The 18695-nt window shown below is 40.6% G+C and overlaps 1 protein-coding gene across 1 annotated transcript in view; it reads right to left on the reverse strand.

The window, feature by feature from the left end:
- Positions 1-18695, reverse strand: part of itgbl1 (integrin, beta-like 1) — a 35496-nt gene that overhangs the window by 1928 nt on the left and 14873 nt on the right. The window contains exons 6-10 of the mRNA XM_067517037.1: positions 16598-16738; positions 15320-15466; positions 8243-8359; positions 2731-2877; positions 477-590 (exon numbers count right to left, since the gene is read on the reverse strand). Coding sequence (XP_067373138.1) covers positions 477-590; positions 2731-2877; positions 8243-8359; positions 15320-15466; positions 16598-16738 — 666 coding nt within the window. The remainder of the gene's footprint in view (positions 1-476; positions 591-2730; positions 2878-8242; positions 8360-15319; positions 15467-16597; positions 16739-18695) is intronic.

An 18695-nucleotide genomic window follows, 5' to 3' on the forward strand; every position in this document is an offset into this window, starting at 1 on the left:
AGCACAAAAAAATAGTCACGTACATGTACTACAAAGCTAAAAGCATAACAATTAAATATTCAATTGAAGTCCATGGAATGGTACTTAGTTAAATGACAATTCGTTTTTGTAATTATATTCACAGATGTTAAATTGGTGAGAATAAATGATCATTTTGTGTCTATTTATTGCCAAGTTCGCCACATAATTTTGTATTATTGGTGCAGGAGATAAAATAGCACTGCCATTAATTTCTATCATTTAGTCTTTAAAGAGCATACTGCAAAGCATCATTTTGAAATTAGATTTTTATGCCTCGTCGTTATTTTTGCTGTACTTTTACGACAGCAGCTGTGTGTTAAAATGAAGGCACATCACTATACATGACTTAAAATGTAATTAATGCACATTGGATTCTGTTGGGTCTGTTCAGGATCAGGTCCAAGACTTTGGGCCCTGAAAACCTGAAGCCTGTGTGTGTGTTCCCTATTCCCTACCTGTGCAGATGAGGCCATCGTGTTTGTCGCATTCTCGGTCGTCACACTCGCAGTACTGTCCAGACACCCACCAGTCTTGGGGAGAGCAAATACATTTGCCACAATGACAAGAACCTGTAATATGCACACACACACACACACACACACACACACGCACACACACAGAACTATTAACATTTTTTCATTCAAGCTGAGAAACATTTTGACAGAGCCTATTTTTTGTTTAGTTTTCACACCATCACATTGCTGCTTGTGTTTTTAATAAATGTTATTTGTATTATTTCTATTAGATTCTTTACTTTACACAGAACATAGACAGTGTTGAGAAGAGTGGATATGAGACCTACCCTGGGGAAACAGCTACTAATGTACTTTTGCCACCAGGAAACCAATCTACCCACGCTTTAAACTTCCTTTCTTCTCTTCACTCTCTTCTGCTCTCTTTCAAGGCCAGCAGCGGGATAATAAGGTATTAAGGATTGGTATTGAAAAACAAATCTAATGCTGTCTACCTCACTATTTTCCAGAGTTCACGCCCAGAGGTCCAGCGACTATGTTTTCAATCTTCACAGTTTCTATCATACACCGGGTTACAGGGGTCCACAATGAGGTGGAGGCCAACAGCCACAGATGCCGAGAGGAACAGGAGAGCAAACAGTTAAGAGACAACAGAAGGAGCTGTGGGAATATGTCGTGTCCGTCTTTGCTATTGGTTCATGGAGAATGATCTCGCTTGTTTTCATTTTCACAAACTGCAGACTGACCCTGCAGGCTGGACCTGCTGAAATCCATCTCTTTCTGTGGCCCAGCTACACAAAGACTAAGCAATCCTGTGACACCGTGTCACTGCAACGATACTTACCATGTGGTGACAATGTGCAGATCTTGTGCACAGCTGACAAGCAAAAATGTCTTAGCAAGAAACGCAATTAAAGTCAGATGCATTTAACATAATGAGGATATGATGACAATTAACATAATAGGCAAGTTGCAAATACTTGGATATTGAACTTCTCAAATAAATGTTCCTTTTTTGTTTTTTTAACAGGCAAACCCAGCACAACATCAGACGGTCTGACTACAGTAGTAATTTATGTTTCAGTGGTTATGTTTCTGTACTTCCAGCACTTGGTTAAAGTGAAAGAAAAGTTGTGGTCAGTCACTTTACACACAAAGTGTTTATTAACCTTTAACCAAAACCTTCACTATCGTGCTTCAAACTTTAATGCACACAGGAGTTGAATTCAGGTGTGTTAGGACAGAACCAGAACTCCCCCATCAATTTCAACTTTATCTGTAGGATTTGCTTTGCATTAATAAATGTAGCGTTTCATTCATTCAAAGAATATGTTAAACCATAATAAGGTCCCTCCAGTGGATAGTGGTTCCTTCAAAATCATAATCGTATTCGCACTTTAGCTGTATACAAACTTGAATTTTCAGGAGAAAGATTTCTTATATTAACTCCCTAAAATGAACTCATCTAGTAATTCTAGTGCTAAATGAAAAATGTAGTAATCTAGTAAGTTTAATGCTACAGAAGACATATTGATACAAAATGCATTGTGGGAAAACGCTGATGTTCTGTATACTTATTCTTGTAGAAAAAATTAAATTGTATTTTAATTATAAAGGAACGGGGCCTTGACCCATGTCAGAGCATCACAATTGGGTTCAGAGTGGAAATATGATGTTTATCCTTTCAGATCTCTCCTAAAGCGTTACTACCAGTTTAATTACTTGGAGCTATAATCTCAAAGACAGCAGGAAATTGTTGAAAATATGAGTGCATATCACAGACAGTGAAAGTAAGATAAGGCCTAATCTCACTCTAGGTGACTGGGTTTGTTTGCAAGATTGTAATTATGAGATAAGTGCTGAAACAAATATTTAATATATTTTATAACAGTATTATGTTTTTTTTTTCTTTTTTAAAAATGTTTTGGAACGTGGAAGAGGTAATTATTGAGCATAAGTCCCCGTCTGAAATCACATCATGAATGTTGTGGTTATGTGCGATAGAGACAGAAAATATAAATTAAGTCAGTAAAACCCACACAGAAGACAGCTTGACCAAAGATCTGTAGAAGTATGAACAGATTTCTTGAACAAAGTAATTCTTAGTGCATTACAAATTAATTTCCTTTAATATAACATAGTGTCTCCTGTTCATAAGGAGTGTGCACCAATTATTTAACATGAAACTTGACATTACAATATTAACTTTTATGAAAAGGGAATAAAAACAGTTCACCTTTTCCACTGCATATGACTCCGTCTGAGGTCTCACAGAGCTCCTTGCTCTGGGCATCGCTCATGTCGCAAGACCTGGGGAACTGGCACAGCTTCCCAAACCAGCCCTCCTCGCAGATACAGCGTCCACATGAACAGTAACCATGACCTGGCGGTGGAGGGCAGAAGGGCCTTCATTTAAAGGAAACACAATATGGAGCACTGACATGAGAAAATAGCACAAGTAGAGGGAAAAAAATAAAAAAATTATGAAGCATTCGCAGAGTGAAAAGTGTCAAGGGAGGCGGGAGTGTACAGCAAAAAGATAACAATGAAGCATATAAACACAGAGAGTTGACGCTGTAGACAGTGAACCCTGACACTAATAGGCAACACAAGGAGACAGAGCCACAGGAAGACGAGAGAGATGCAGCAGGCTTATTGTATTTCCTCTGGGGACATGAAAGGAACTGTCATCACCGGTCCTGTCCTGTCCTTAATAAATGTGTAACACTTCAGAGAGAGAGATGAAAAACAAAAGCGAGGCAGTGGCACACAAAAACATACAAACACACACCAGGGACGCTTAATTGGTTGAAAAACACAGTATGGTGCTTAATGGCTGACAGCCACACTGAGGTTTTAATAAGTGCTATAGTCCTCGCGGCATCTTTCATCTCCAGCAGGACTCTCGGATCAGTCACACTTTCGTATAAACCAGATCATGGGGATGCAGTTGCATCACTGATTGATTCCTTTATGTTCACATCTGGTAACAGATGCCAAGTTGAAGAGGTGATAATGACCAGATCATCTTTAAATCATTTTTATTATTGTAAATTCAAACTGTGCTGCTGAACATTGATTGATGTACCGTACGGTGTATTGATTCAAACATCTGAACTTCTGATCATTTCAGCTGAGATGTACAGTAACACATTTCAGAATTGCACGTTCAGCCCAGGAATCACTTCCAGTCACAGTGGTTAGCACTCTCGCCAAGACCTTGACTTAGATTTTTGCTTGCCTTGTACCTCACGTGTAAGTCGCTGTGGATAAAAGCGTCTGCTAAATGAACGAATGTAATGTAAATGTAATCCCTGGACCGTACTGGGCCTTTCTGTTTGGAGTATGCGTAGGTTTCCCCCACCGCCTAAAACGTGTGTTAGGGACCAGGTCAGGTTATTTTACAAGACATATCAAGGTGGTTTGAAAAAAAAAAAAGATTATTTGATAAAATAATCATTAGGACAAGCTCAGCTGAGGTTATCGTAACGGCTGCTAACGAGAAATTTAGCTTTTTTCAAAGGTAAAATCAGCTCATCAGTCCCTCACTAAATATCATGGAGTCTAATGTGGAATTATGTCCCCACTGTGTCCACAACCACTGCACCCGGACCAGGATCTCTGTAGAGCTTTAGAGCTATTGCTAGGTCGCTGTTTCTGCTGAGCTCACTGGCTGCTCGTGGTAGTTTCAAATACAGCAAAGCATAGAGAGATGTTCTTGTCTAACTCTGAGTTTAATAAACTCCTCTTAGCAACTTGGTGTGGAACAAATCAAATCCTCAAAATCTACAGGGACATACAGAACATAGACAAACACCAACTACGTAAACCAGAAAGCGATTGATTCTGCAGCTATAGATATTAGGCCATGTTTATGAACCAGAGATAGAGGAAGAGGAGGGTGTATTGTAGAGGTTTACATAGCCAAGTTAGCTAGCTTGTGTTTCAAAAGCGGTGGAGTGGCAGCTATGGCAGGCCACGCATGGCTGCCTCAATCAGCCAGCCTGGGAGAACAGTTAATTGCTTTGGTGGAGCAGCAAGGCAGCCCTCATTCAATTAGTATGCACCTGTCTTTCATAGAGCAAGCATTGTGCTATAGCATTCAGAGATGGACTGTTGTGAAGATTTAGTATTTAACCCAGGAAAGTTTTGCACTGCATGCAGAGAGAGTCTGTCAGAGGTTAAGGGTTCATCACCACAGAAAAAGGATGGAGCTGAATGAGTAATGTGAGGAACAGAGGTAATTTGTCAAGAGTGTGGGGCTGGGGTGGGGCTAACTAATCCTCCCCTCATGGACCATTTTAATTCAAGTCAGTTTTTGATTTAGACTGGTAATTGTATTTTCCAAATAAAAGAATGAATAATAATTCACTGCACTTAAATCCAAAAACAATGTTAAATAAATGTAGAGAATCTTTCTTATTCAGATATAGGTAAAATAGGTAAAATAACCAGTCATCATGTTTGGATATTTGACTTAAGTAAAACACAGCATTTAAAATCTGTAAGAACCAGACATGAACTCCACTGTTTCTTTTGGTTTGGAGCCTGGATGTAGAGGAACAAGTGTTGAACATTCAAAACAATCAAAACCAGATTCACAGTGATGAGAATAATGGGTAATTTGGAATTTGTCCTTTCCCTGACACTACACTTGGAAAAGGATGACGATGGGTCACACCCAAAGACAACATAACTTCTGCTTTCTGGACTGTTGGTATTTGCAGGATCAGCCATGGCCCACATCCTTCAAAAGGAGAAAGCTATTGTGATGGATCATCTGGCCAGAAGACAGTTTGAAATGTCATAGGAGAAAGGGGAAATTAATAATGGCTGCATTAATGGGGCAAGTAAAAACGACAAACGCTGCGGGTTGGCTTTTCCTACTCTGACAAGTGTTGGAGGAGGCACAGCTGAGTCATGACACCCATGCCCAGAAATCTGGCTAAACACCAATCCCACAATCACGTCCTTCAGGGGTTAACATAATAAGCAGTTTTGAGCTTTTAAATACTGCTCACGTCAACACTCAAGTCATAATTATGACAGGAACATTTGAATATTTCTGAAACCTATGACACTGTATATCAGATCTGAACTGTCTGTTCACGGTATTTTAACCTTCGCACGACCAGCTCTGCAGTCATAAAACCACCCGTGGAGTTGTCTGCTGACAAGAGTGCTCGCATGGTAAACATTCCCTATCCGCCATTGATCCCATATGAAATGAGTGCAGCTTCAGAGCACAAAGGCCCCATGGAGGACTGAAGAATGAGCACTTAGGCCTTAATTGTAATGTTTAAAGTGGATATTTTGGCTGCTCCCTCCACTGGCTCTTTGTATGTGGAGAAAATGCTTAAGAGCCAGCTGTGGACTGAGCTGACAGACAGTCCTGTTAACACTGAGGTAATACATTAAATGCAAGTAGCCTGTGTCATAAATCACTTCCCCTCTTTCTGTTGTCTGCAGTGAGGCTCAAACATCCAGAGGCACTCAAGGTTCTTACAACTCCCTCGTCATAAAGCTACTTTCTGTTTGATCCCCTCTTCTCACTCTGAGTTTTCCTCTATTCCTCAAAACACCCAATACGTTTCAGAGGCCTCTGAGAACACAGACTTAATTGTCAACCAGACAGCAGGACTGTGTTTGTGTGTGTGTGGGTGTGTGTGTGTCTCCCCGGAAGCCTCATGAAGAATTGTCTCTGGACGGCCCAGCACACAATGAGCCCCAGTAATCCATTCACATAAATACTGCATCCCTCTTTAAAGGAGAATTTTAACCAGGGATGCTCAAATGCACCACTCATAGAAAAATGCCACAGCCTACCAAAAGAACATTTAAAAGCCCCACTCACACATGTGTTCGCTTAACATAGACCCCTAAATGCGTGATGCACCTGTCGAGGAAAAGCTCTTCACTGTTAGAAAGGAACGACTCTGTGTTTATTTACTCTGTGGAACACTGTTCATGTTACATGTTGTATCACTGCTCCAGCACTTTAATAAGTATAGTAAAAACAGAAAAGCAGACATCAAAGTGTGTCCAGAAGACCTGGCACTGTGCGCAGTGTGAGTGTGGATGCTTTGAACTCTGCAAAGTTATTTACCTCGGTGGTCCTCCAATGATGGGGCGAGGTGCCCGACACTTTGCAGGTGTCATCTCCCTGACATAGCATTTTGTTTGCTGTGCTTTGTATCTCAATTGTAATTTGCTTTACCAAAACGAAGAAATGGCTGAATGAATTACAAATTCCGTTAAGTTTGCTTGGTTTCTGACGGCAGCTGCAAAGCCAAATATCAGTTTCAATTGACCCTCTAATGGGTCATTTCAGAGGCCGTTCCTAAATGGCTCAAATTAAAAGCACAAACTTCCCTAAACCTCAAACAGAAGCTTGAAAGGTCTGAAGAAATTTCTGTTAAATTTAGCCCCAGGGTTTCAAGGCTTGTGCCCGTGGATATCAGAGACAGTAGATAGGATCATACGTCACTGATCTTCAAATTCATTGTGTGATCCTCGCTGAGGTAGGTAAGGGTATGTGTGTACATACAGTATTATACATAATAATACATTCGGAGAGTAGAAACATGTGTAATTGTATCTAGTACATGAGTAGTTGTACAACTAATATTTTGTTCTAAAATTGAGAGGCGAAGTGGATGAATTTGCAGTAAGTTTATAAACCTCAATATTCATAAACAATAGAAGCATATGTTTTTGAGATAATTGAGCAGTGTTTTAATAGTTTTGAATTTTTATTTACATACTTAACATACTACAACCCCAGTAGCCAATGCAATCAGGCAAAAAATTAATTACAAATAAATTCAAGCTTAAATAATTAAATTAAAGCTTAAAGAACCGTATTTAGACTTGTACAAAGCTCGGATTTAACATCAGAGGCTGCTGAATTTTATGCTGAGTTATTTGATATTTCCTACTCCCCAGGATTTGTAGCTGATTTCTTCCTTTAATATGTTCTTGTATCTATGTGCTTGAGCTGTTTTTGCATTAAGCTTCATGCAAGAGCAGTTATTTATTCCTTATCACAAACTGCTCCTAAGTTTTCTGTGCGTCTTAAATGTAGTAGCTGAAACTTTCTCATTTTCATAAGATGTCATTGTTTGAGTGGTTCGCTGTATGTCCACGCATCACTACCACATCTAAGGCTACCTGTTCTGCTTCATGTCTCACCAAATGTCAATAAGAAAAATGTCACCTGCCAAGAATTTCACATCGCGAGGCTCCAAGACTGGCTGCCTGAAATGCAGCAGATGAAACATTAAGATTTTAGCACCGTCAGTGTCATTTAATTATTAAGTCAAATGAGCTTCTTCCCCCAGTGGAGAAAGGCACACCATCTGTACATGACAGGCCTTGTGAATTTCATTTGTACATAATTCTTAATACGAGAAAACTGGTAAATGTAACAAATGTCCTTAAAGCACTCAGTGTCATTTCAGAACGAACTTGTTTATATGAGTGTCTCTTGCATGAAGCCCACCTCCTGTGCCGAATGTAGCAATAGTTTAACTTCTGGGACAATAAATGCCTGAAAAAAAGCCTTTCCTGTCTATACGGCTCAAACAAATAATGTTAAAACGCAGACTTGCCATCTGTTTATTGCTATATTCTGTCAGTTCCTTCTGGTCTGTATGTAACTTGCATAGCCCTTAACACACAGATGTGTTATTTTTGTGTGTGTGTGTGTGTGTGTGTGTGTGTGTGTGTGTGTGTGTGTGTGCACTCACCTCCGCAGACCTCCCCACTGATTTCCTCACACTGGCGGTCGTCGCACTCACAGTTTTTGCCATGAACACGACTGTCCCCAGGTGGGTGGCAAGTACACTGTCCACACTGGCACTGGCCTAAAAAACAAGAGATGGTTTCTCACATCTGAGGAGCTTTTCACAGCACAGTTGTGTTTTATTAGGTGTTCAGTAGAATAATCTTGCAGTTTCTGAAGTGTCTCATATCATCGTGACTTTTTACCTGTTTTTATTCCACCTAAGAGTCTTTTGCATAACTACAGTAGATGAAGAAAATACATTCCCTGCTCACTAATGTTTTAACCAGGCTGCTCTGAGTTATGTGTTTAGTGTCAGCCACAAAGAAATTTAGAGGTATAGAATGGGAAGTGTTTTCCAAAATCCTTTTCAATGCTCTCTCACTTTGTGTTGCACGTTAGTTTAATACATATGAGCTAACTTCTTGATATTTTAATATGCTGTTCTTAAAGAAAAAGGGTGAAAAGTTCCAAACAAGTATAATGACCTTTTACAATACTCCCTTAAATAGAGCTTGGGAATAACAGTGCAGAAAAGGAGGCATTACGATGAAACGTGCATTTGTCTTTTCTGTTTAGTGCTTTACTGACAAATGAGAAAGACACACACACACGCACACACACACGCACACACATACACAAATTTTATGTTCACTGATGCTGCAGACAAAAGACGCCCAGCAGGGCGACAAACAGGTAAGTTGCCCACCGTGAAAAATAATTGCAAAAAGGGATTTTCCCAGCTCAGCGAAGACAGATGGTTCCACTACAGAATTCAGTAAAGATTGCCCCCTCCCCCCTTATTTCTCCAGTTTCTATTGAGCTGGGTATATCCATTTTGCACAATCATTATTCACTCTGAGTGTTTGTCCCTGTTTGTAGCCCTGCAGTGTACAATTTGTGTTTAGTGCCACTAAAACACCCAAAACACATCTATAATGTGCAAGTGTCTTTCTTTATCTTTTGGTGCCTCACTAAGTGGAATTAGGGAGAATAAATACTGCAGTACATGAATTAATGTGTTGTCCATGTCACATTACTTGTCAGTTCTTATGGCCACACACACGCAGTCTACCACCCTCTCTTCCTGCTCCACGTTTAACATGCCACCATCTGCTCTGGGGACCCAGTTACCCTAGCAACCAGTGATGTCATAACACCCCTGCCTTATTGATTATCTCTGCGCTCGTCAAACTGTCTATGTGAGCGACAGACAGGTTGTGTGTGTGCGCTTTGATGTTTAAATGTGTCATGCTGTGTAAGATGAACAACTCACTTAATGACGTCACATCAAGGGGCACCAGTCTGAGGTCGTTGGCGGTCAATATTCATAAAGCTGGACATACTGGACATGTAGGCGCAGGTGTGGCAAACTCTTTTTTTTATAAAAGTAGTTTCAATCTACTTGAATTTATCATTAGAGTAATTTTAATGTAGGGGAGTCAATGGGAAGTTTTATGACATGACGTTAGGAATTGAATGATGTACAGCCAGGTGGCCTGTCTGACGTTTTAATTTAGTACAAACTCTCTTTAAATTCAAACACTCATCCTACAGCGTCACATAATGATGTCAAATTGTGTCGCTTTTTCTGTCCTTTGGCATCTCATGTGACGCCACCTCCCAACGACACTTTTTCACTTGATATTCAACGTTATTGCTTTGGTTGTCAAATATTCGAAGAGGCACTTTCTGCCGCACACGGGTCCCACAAGCGTCAGCATGTACAATAATGCAGTGGGACTAAACAAACAGCCGCTTTTTAATGCCTCAGGAATGAGAGGGGGGCTTATAAATCATGTAAACCATCTCATGAGTGCAGATAGAACATGACTTCATGCATTTACTACTTAAAGCTGAAGGGAAACAATTGTGTGGTATTATATTCATGTAACCTAATGTTACCAAGACTCACTGAAAGAGTTTTTGATCCTTTTCATAGAGATTCTTAGACATTTTATGCCAAAATAAGCTCTGAAGTTGTTCCTACTACTACTCGGACTCCATTGACACAGCTGGGACACTCATTTGAAAAGAACATTTTGGTAATGCAGCTACGTTTGTGCTCCTGCCATCTCTTTGCCTAGGCAGAAAAAAAGAAAAAACATTTGGGCAGCGCTGTTTGAATCTAAATATTGATGTTTTTTTTTTTCCTTTCAGCTTATCCCGTGAGTTCTGGGTGGCCACAGCGGATCATTGTACGCAACTTAATTTGGCCCTATTTTTATGCCCGATGCCCTTCCTGATGCAACATTCCCCAATTTCTACCAGCACTGCACAGCTGGGGATGGGTAAGGGCTGTTGGGGGTTCAGTGTCTTGAAGTGACTTCGACATATAGCTGGGACAGGGGATTGAACCACTGACTCTGTGGTCTGTAGACAACTGCCTTACCAACTGAGCTGCAGCCACCCTGGTGTTTGAATCTAAATGTATTCACTAATATCGCAGCACTAAAAATGGCCAAGATTAAAATTTGATTTCGGAAATAACTATGCCAAAGGATTTTCATCACTTTTTATTATGAACCCACTTTGACAGCTTTGTTATCCTAAAAGCTTTTAACTTGATTTCATTTTCCATTCTGTGACAGCGGCAATGAGTCCAGCATTACACCAAATATAATAAATTATTTTGATGCCCATCTGTGCCATGTCTCTTCCTTTGGTGTGAATGAATGCTTGCACTTGAAAACATGCCACATCATCAGGGTTGTCTCAGCTTGAGACAACTTTGAGACAACAATACAAACTCAAAGCCTGTGAAAATTCAGGACATTTTGGCCTCTGCTGCATTTATGACCATGTGTTTAATCCATATTTTTAAGTTGGTAGCACACAAACACAGGTTATGTCTACTACAGGTCAAACTTTAGCAGGCAGAAGAAGGAATCCCAAGATTCATCAGAAAGATGTTGAAAGTGGGTGTTTCCTTGAGGAAATACCACAGTATAAAGAATGTGCTGTCCACAAGTGTCTTGCCTCCACCTCTCAGGAAAAAAGCTCTGAAGCTGCTGTTTCAAATTTCAAGGCTTTTCCGCTCAAGCTGCCATCTGTACCAGCCGCATTCATCCATGCCTAAGTGATTTTCTATGTCTGTCTCCTTCGGTTTCTCTCTCTCACTCTCTTACTCTCTCACTCTGCTTCCTGTCTCACTTGATTGCGTGTCCCACAGACCTCCTGTGTTAGTCTCCCCCTTTTTCATACCCTACAGATCTATTGCCTCGCAGTGAACTGTGCTACCATCATTTGTTTCCAGCCACTCAGATCTTCCAAACACTATATCAAATGGGCAGCCTTGGGAAACAAAGCTTTATTAAATAAAAGCACACAGGCAAACACATGTCATCCTAAACACTCAGGTTTGCATCCACGCACAGTCCCTTCACCTTCATTTCTACCCTGACAGTGTACCTCCTTTGTGAATTGTGAATTAAGATATTTATGACAACAGAAGAGGAGCACGAGGAGCAGACAATGGGGATTCATCACATACAGACAAATGCTTTCAGCAGTTAACACATGTAAATTGTTGGCTTAATTAGACATTGTGATTATCTGGCATAGTGTCTCACACTCTTACTGCATGTATTTGAGAAACAGGAATCCTACACTGGTTCTGTTCATTTACAGCCTGTCTCCAAATGGACGTGACACAAAATCACTACACTGAAGTTCATTTGTTATAATTTTATTTGCTTTCAAAGATCGAGGCCACTTAGTTTGAAAAGCACAAGTGTTTGACTCGATAAACTACACAGAAACACCCATTTTAAGCTGCGTACGTCTTTTAATGAGAGATTTGATCCACCTGGGGATAGGGTTAGGGTCACCAGTCTCGCACAAAAATGTGGAGAGAGCTGTTGTTCTTCTTCTTTTTGTTTGTTTGTTCGTTTGTTTCTGAAGGTGTTTATTGGGATTCAAGTCAAGAAACATTCTTGGCCAGGTGACAGTTTTTACATTTTCCTGTTTTGTTTCTTGTTTAGGGATCACTGTCATGTTGTGAAATCCCTCACCTGCCTCACACATTTTGTACTATGCAGGCCCCCGCACTGCCACCCCCACACTTCACGGTCAGCACTAAGCATTCATTGAGGTCATAACATGACCAGCTCCATGCCCGACATGCTTGTGGGGGGTAACAGCATTCCATGTCCTTGACAGATATTTACTGTTCCTGACTTGTTTTTACACGCAACGAGAGCATTGTGGTTTCTGTACATAATGTCATTGTACTAACCTGTTTTTCTATTACACGTAGATTCAAATACTCTTCACTTCGTCTTAAAAACATAAAAGTATAGTAAGATGAGACAAATTAAATCCTTTTACATTCTAGTAATAGTGGATGTTGTGTATACTGCATGTGTTTGCAAGGGAAAAGTATTTACCCATTTATTTATACACCTCTAACTCGACAGACTTGGACAGAGTTGGCTGAAAAAGGAAACAGCTTTAATAGAAAGAATTTATGAATCCCATTAATTGTTCTATTGCACAGGGTAATTTAAAGTTCCATTTTGTTGTAGCAATTGGAGATAATTTAAAGGTACTGCTGGAGAAATTAAAGCTAATTAACTCTGCCAGCACAAGTTAATCTTTGCTGTTTCATTATGGGAGGGAGAGCTCCATGCTTGCTCAACTCTGTTGTTGTGGAATTGGCCTGAGTCCATCAAAAAGCAAAGTCTGTCATGGCACAGACTCAATAAGTCAGGGAGAGTTGATATTCAATTGGTGGTTGTTGTTGTATCGGTGGTGGTTTGATAGGACACTTTCTGTCATTGCTTCATTTAGTGATGTTGACTTAATTGTTTCCATGCTAGCAGTTCTGTCCTGTTTGGTGTCTGATCGAATCCACAGCTTTCTCAGGCCATGACGGATATAAGGGATATAATTGACTAACACAGTATGTGGGGCGGCTGTAGGTCAGTTGGTAAGGCAGTCGTCCACGGACCACGGAGTCAGTGGCTCGATCCCTGGTCCCGGCTGTATGCCGAAATGTCTCTGTGCAAGACACTGAACCCCCAACAACCCATTCCCATCCCCAGCTTTGCAGTGCTGGTCCAAGCCCGGTAGAAATTGGGGAGGGTTGTGCCAAATCAACATGTGACAATGATCTGCTGTGGTGACTCTGAACTCGCGGGATAAGCTGACAGGACAAAAATAAATAAATAAATCAACTACCACAGTATAATAACATAGTGTAGACTACTGTCCATGTGTCGTCTCTTTTTCGTTTGCGACACAGCAGCAGTTTAAAGGCTGTGGATTCCCTTGTGACTTTCCCTGCAGTCAAATAAAACAGGAAATCGATGCTTCAAATTAACCCCTGATAAACACACAGAGTCCTGAGACCAAGGTTATGCTCCTTGTAGCGCTGCCCACCACTAACTGCACTATTAAGTCACTGTGAGATCGACAGAGTACAGCAGGATTTACTGTACCTTCCTTTACCGTCCTCTCAAACTGAAGTACAAAGCCCCTGTTCAGTATTCCCCAGAAAATTACAACAACATCTAGAGCAAAATGAATGGAGTGGAGGCACAGGGAACAATGCCCCATACAGCAACGTAAAGCTGATTGATTAAGGTTGCTAAATCCGTGTGAAATACAAGTGCATGGGATACCTCAGAGGACCATGACTATGCACTCCATAACTACAATATAATTTATCTTATAAACCAATGGCCATAGCACACTGTGGAACAATGCAGGCTGTCAGTCAGACTAAAGATACTGTAACATGACCACTGAAGAAAGACACGGTATGCACGCGGCAAAGCCTTTAATTGAGGAGCTCCTCCATGCACCTCGATCAAATCACATAACTGGTTTAATGGTAAACATTTTTATTGGGGTATGCGAAGGTAAAATCAAACATGTTCATAAACAGCTCGTAAGACTCATGACTGAGGCGCTGCTTTGAATCTGGACGTCCTACCCACACACGGGTTGAACACCTGAATCAACAAAGTCAGGTATTGCCTGCCCTGCATAACAGATGCCACAAGCATCAAGGCTTCCTTTCGATTTTCTTACAAACACTCCAGCAGGCTGCATCTCCCACATGAGCAATAGCTGCATGTAGCGGTGTTATTTCTTTTTTCTTTTTTTTTTTTTTTTTACTTTAGCTTTGCACAGTTATTTGTTCCCCAAGAGACTGCAAACATCCCACAGCTTCCTGTCCCATTTAAAACTTAAATGTTTATTCATCAACATCTATTCAGGATAATGTGTCTTTCTCCCAAACTTCTTGTATATAACTAAATGTATTTTTACGCAGAACTTGATTGTTGCTTAATTGGCCACAAATATTTAATTGTAACAACACAATGTCACCAACACACAATGTCACCAAATATTTATTTTCTGGAGCTAAAACGTGCGATATGTATTTTCTTATTTAACATTACAGTCATCCATAAATTGGCTCAACGATGCATAACAGGAACCTTCTGTTTGCCCAGCCAGGTTTATGGCGTTATTTCAGTATCCAAATCCAATACTGCTATTAGATAAGTTAAACATTTGCTCCAAGAACATGAGCTTCCTCTGTCCTCATTGGCCTCTAATGAAGCATATAGTGCCCTGAAATAAATGTGGACACATCGACCCACAGCTTGCTCTATTGTGGAGGCTGTTCCAGCCTTTGTTCCTAGCAAATAGTGCCTATAATATCACACACACACACACACGCGCGCACACACTCACACTCACACACACACGCGCGCACACACACACACACACACAGATAAACATGCACACACATGACATTCCAGAACGCAAAATTCACAAGAAATTAAAAAAAAGAATTTAATCATATGTGCATACACATATGATTAAATAAATATGAGTGGTTGCAGTTTAGCTGATGGGTCAAATATGAGATAAATATGCTATGACATTTAATTGCTGGGCAGCCTCATGTGATGGATCTTAATCCCTCTTAAGGATGGATTAAGACACGGTTTGGAAATGGCCAATTTTACACAAAAAAGGTGAAAGCAGTAACCATGGTAACTGGAGAAATGGGAAGACCGGGTACCTCGTCCGAAGCAGGGCAAATTAGACGTTCCACGACACTTCTTCAGACTGCTCTCCAGAGACAGGGAGCAGGACAACGGATGCTCACACTTTTTTCCTGACCATCCTTCCTTGCAGTCACACCTGCCACAATTACACTGGCCATGTCCTGCCAGTAGGAAAGAACAAGAAGTGGAAGCAGAGAAGTGAAACAAAGAGGTGGCTTTGTACAGGAGAAATTCACATAACCATACAAAGAAGGAAAATGATAAAAAAAAAAAAACTGAATCCAATAAAGTGAGCACACTAAGCACAGTGGAGAGCCAGCTAAGTTTTGGAGGAGGAGAAGAGGGTAAACATGAGCTGGTGTCAGAAAGGGAGAAAGAACGAGCAGAGCAAGGGATGTAATAAAATCAACAAGGGGCAGAGCATGCTAGAGATGAGAGGATAAGGGAGAATTTAGTGTTCTCAGAACATTGGCAGAACAGACTTCTCTGTCTGGCCTTTGTAAGCTGCTGGATGAGCAGCTTTGATTATTCCTGGAACAGAGTGAGACGGAGAAACTCGTGGAGAAAGATGTGATTTAAAGCATTTAAATGTGAATTATGTCTGCATTCTCTAAAACTGTGAACAGTTTACGGTACGAACCAAAGAATCGATGACTGTGCGTGTGGTGAGACGTTAAGATATCCTCTGGTACCAAAACTTTTAGTTTAATGAATGGCAGGCATGGTGCTAGCATGCATCATGTTGTGTTCATTAATTCTTTGGAGAAACAATATTTCCCAGTATTTCATTCCCACCCCTCCCATGTTTTCAACTCGTTTATATGCAAACACCAGATTATTAGAAGCAGATGGTGAAGCGTTGTTCAAATGAAAGGAAATGCAGTTATTCAAAGATTTAGATCAATATACATGGTACTGGCACAAACTGTATTATAAACCAGTATTTGTATGTTAAACAGCATCTAGTTTTCATTAGTGTGACTGTCTGGGAAACTCTTAACTCATGTCAAGAGTTGGAAGATCAGCACTGTCATATCTGTATGATACTGAAGCTAAATATATACAGTAGTTGGAGACTTCAGGAAGTAGTCTCAGCCAAGAAATGGCTCATCACTTCTACCACTGTAAAAAAAAAAAAAAGATTTATTTCTTTTTGCACAAAGTAAACATTTTAGTTTGATTTTGCAAACCGAGCAGCTGTTCCCCTGGTAGATGATACAGATGCTATCATTTTTCAGATTGTCACACCTTCCCTTTGACCATTTTTAAAATCCATTAAAAGTCTTGCTGACCTGAGCAGAAGTCATCCGTGTATCGGTCATAGGTTGCATGACAGTTCCTCTCATCGCACTCGCAGGTGTCTCCGTGAATATCTCCCCAGTCGCCAGATGGATCTACATCATAGCAGGTGCACTCCCCACACACACAGGTCCCTAACGCCCATAGCAGACCCAACAAAATCACACATTCTGTAAATTCACCTCTTGTTAATTTCCTGTTTTTCAGCAGTGCAGTTCAAATTAATTATCATGTGGATTTAAATGGGACAAGAAACTACAAAACAGCACAAAGCAAAACCAATTCATTGTCTCTGACATCTTTCTCAGATGTGGGTGGGGTGAGAGGAGATATTTTCTATTTTAGAAAAGGCAGCAGACAGCAGAATAAACATTCTTTCATCCCCTGTCTCATTTTTTCTTCCTTTATGTATGTATCTTTCTGTCTGTCTCCCTCTTCCCCATTTGCTTTACATCTTAGCCAGGGCATCAGCTGAGCAGCAGCCAGTGGAAATCCCATTTTCTCTTATCAGCAGTGACAGAGCACGGGGAACCCCAGGGGAGTCTGTCCAGCTGGCAAGCCCGCGGGCTGTGGCTCGCGCGTGTCTGGCCCTTGGCCCTGACTTTGGACTCCCTCACCACTTCATAACCCTGTAGCCTGGGATTTCTAGAGCTATTAAAGTCTGTCATCAAAGAACCAGCAGTTACTGTTCAAAAATGTTCTCTCCAATTGTGAGTCTATTAGAAAATGTATTTCTATTATTCAGTGAATCCTCCCTCTCAACACAAAAGAGAAATGTTTTTACTTTGTGTAACTTATGCAACCATATTATTTCTCAGCCAAATTGTTTTGATGTAGAAATCACATAGATGTCTGTATTTAGCCTCTAGCATTAGGTGGCTGTTATCATTTTGACAGCGCGCCAGTTAGCGTATTATTAGCTTAACCGAGGACACTGGGTGAAGCGAACAGACGGAGGCTGCCGAGAGTTTGCTGGAAAGAAACAGAGTTATCTATTTGGAACTGCCAATCAAATCATTTACTGATTCATTTCCACAGTGCGAGCACAATGTAAGGGAAGACACTTCACAGCTATTCAGGATGATAAATATTACATAATCATTTTGACTGATCAGGAATAATCATCACCATGCATTAAAAAACAATTAAGAGCAAAATGGTTGCATGTCACATGCTGTGGGGATTGGAACTGAGAATTGTACCCATTATTTTCAGCACCAAATAGTTTGAGGAGTGGGACTTGTTTAGCACTCGAATTGGGCGGAGTGACAAGGTGTTTATGCTGAAACATTTGAGCAAACTGGGAGCACAGTAGGGGAAGAACACAGCATTTTTAATATCTTGAGCATGAAACACAGCTCTGAAAATGTACTGTAACATTTGTTGACACAGTCTGAAATTTGCTGGCTTCAGAACACCAGTAGCTCGTTATACATATTAGAAGAATTTGTTAAGAATCTGTAGAATGTTTTTTTTTCTAATGAAAGTGTTGCTTGTTTGTTCTTTTCAATTAAACAGCTTTAGCCACATAACAAGATGAAAATGAGAATGCTATAAAACCTGTACGTTCCCTCTTTCTAATCTTCCAACAGTGTTTTAAAAGGAATCGATACAGGAATTAGTTTGGACGAATACTTTTGAAAGCAACGGGAAAGGCTGTCAGGCTAACAGAGCGAGAAGGAAAAATGTGTTAGCGTTAAGGGGCTTGTTTTTTCTTTTTCATTTGAGATATTTCGTGGGTTCTTTTCTCTGGTAACTCTTCGGATCGTAAGGTCTTTGTCTGCCCTTTTCTGGACCTAATAGGAATACCATGGACTACCACACCATGAACACAGCCGATGGTTGTTCATGCTGTGTCAGCTGCGCACTTGACCATAAATTGCAGCAGGGTGACGGGGCTCTGTCCGGACTACCCTAGCATTTAGCCAGCCCTCAGCCAGTCTGCTGTAATTAATTTCAGAGAGCTTTGCGGAAATCCCGCAGGATCACTTGAGCTAGGTTAGCAAAGCCATTTATCTGACTGCCTGTTCACCAGGCTCTTGTGGTTTTCAGTGTTTTTAAATTAATTTGCTTTTTCTGTATTTCCATTTC

This window comes from Channa argus, chromosome 9 (genome assembly GCF_033026475.1).
Source record: "Channa argus isolate prfri chromosome 9, Channa argus male v1.0, whole genome shotgun sequence".
Classification (NCBI taxonomy): Eukaryota; Metazoa; Chordata; class Actinopteri; order Anabantiformes; family Channidae; genus Channa; species Channa argus.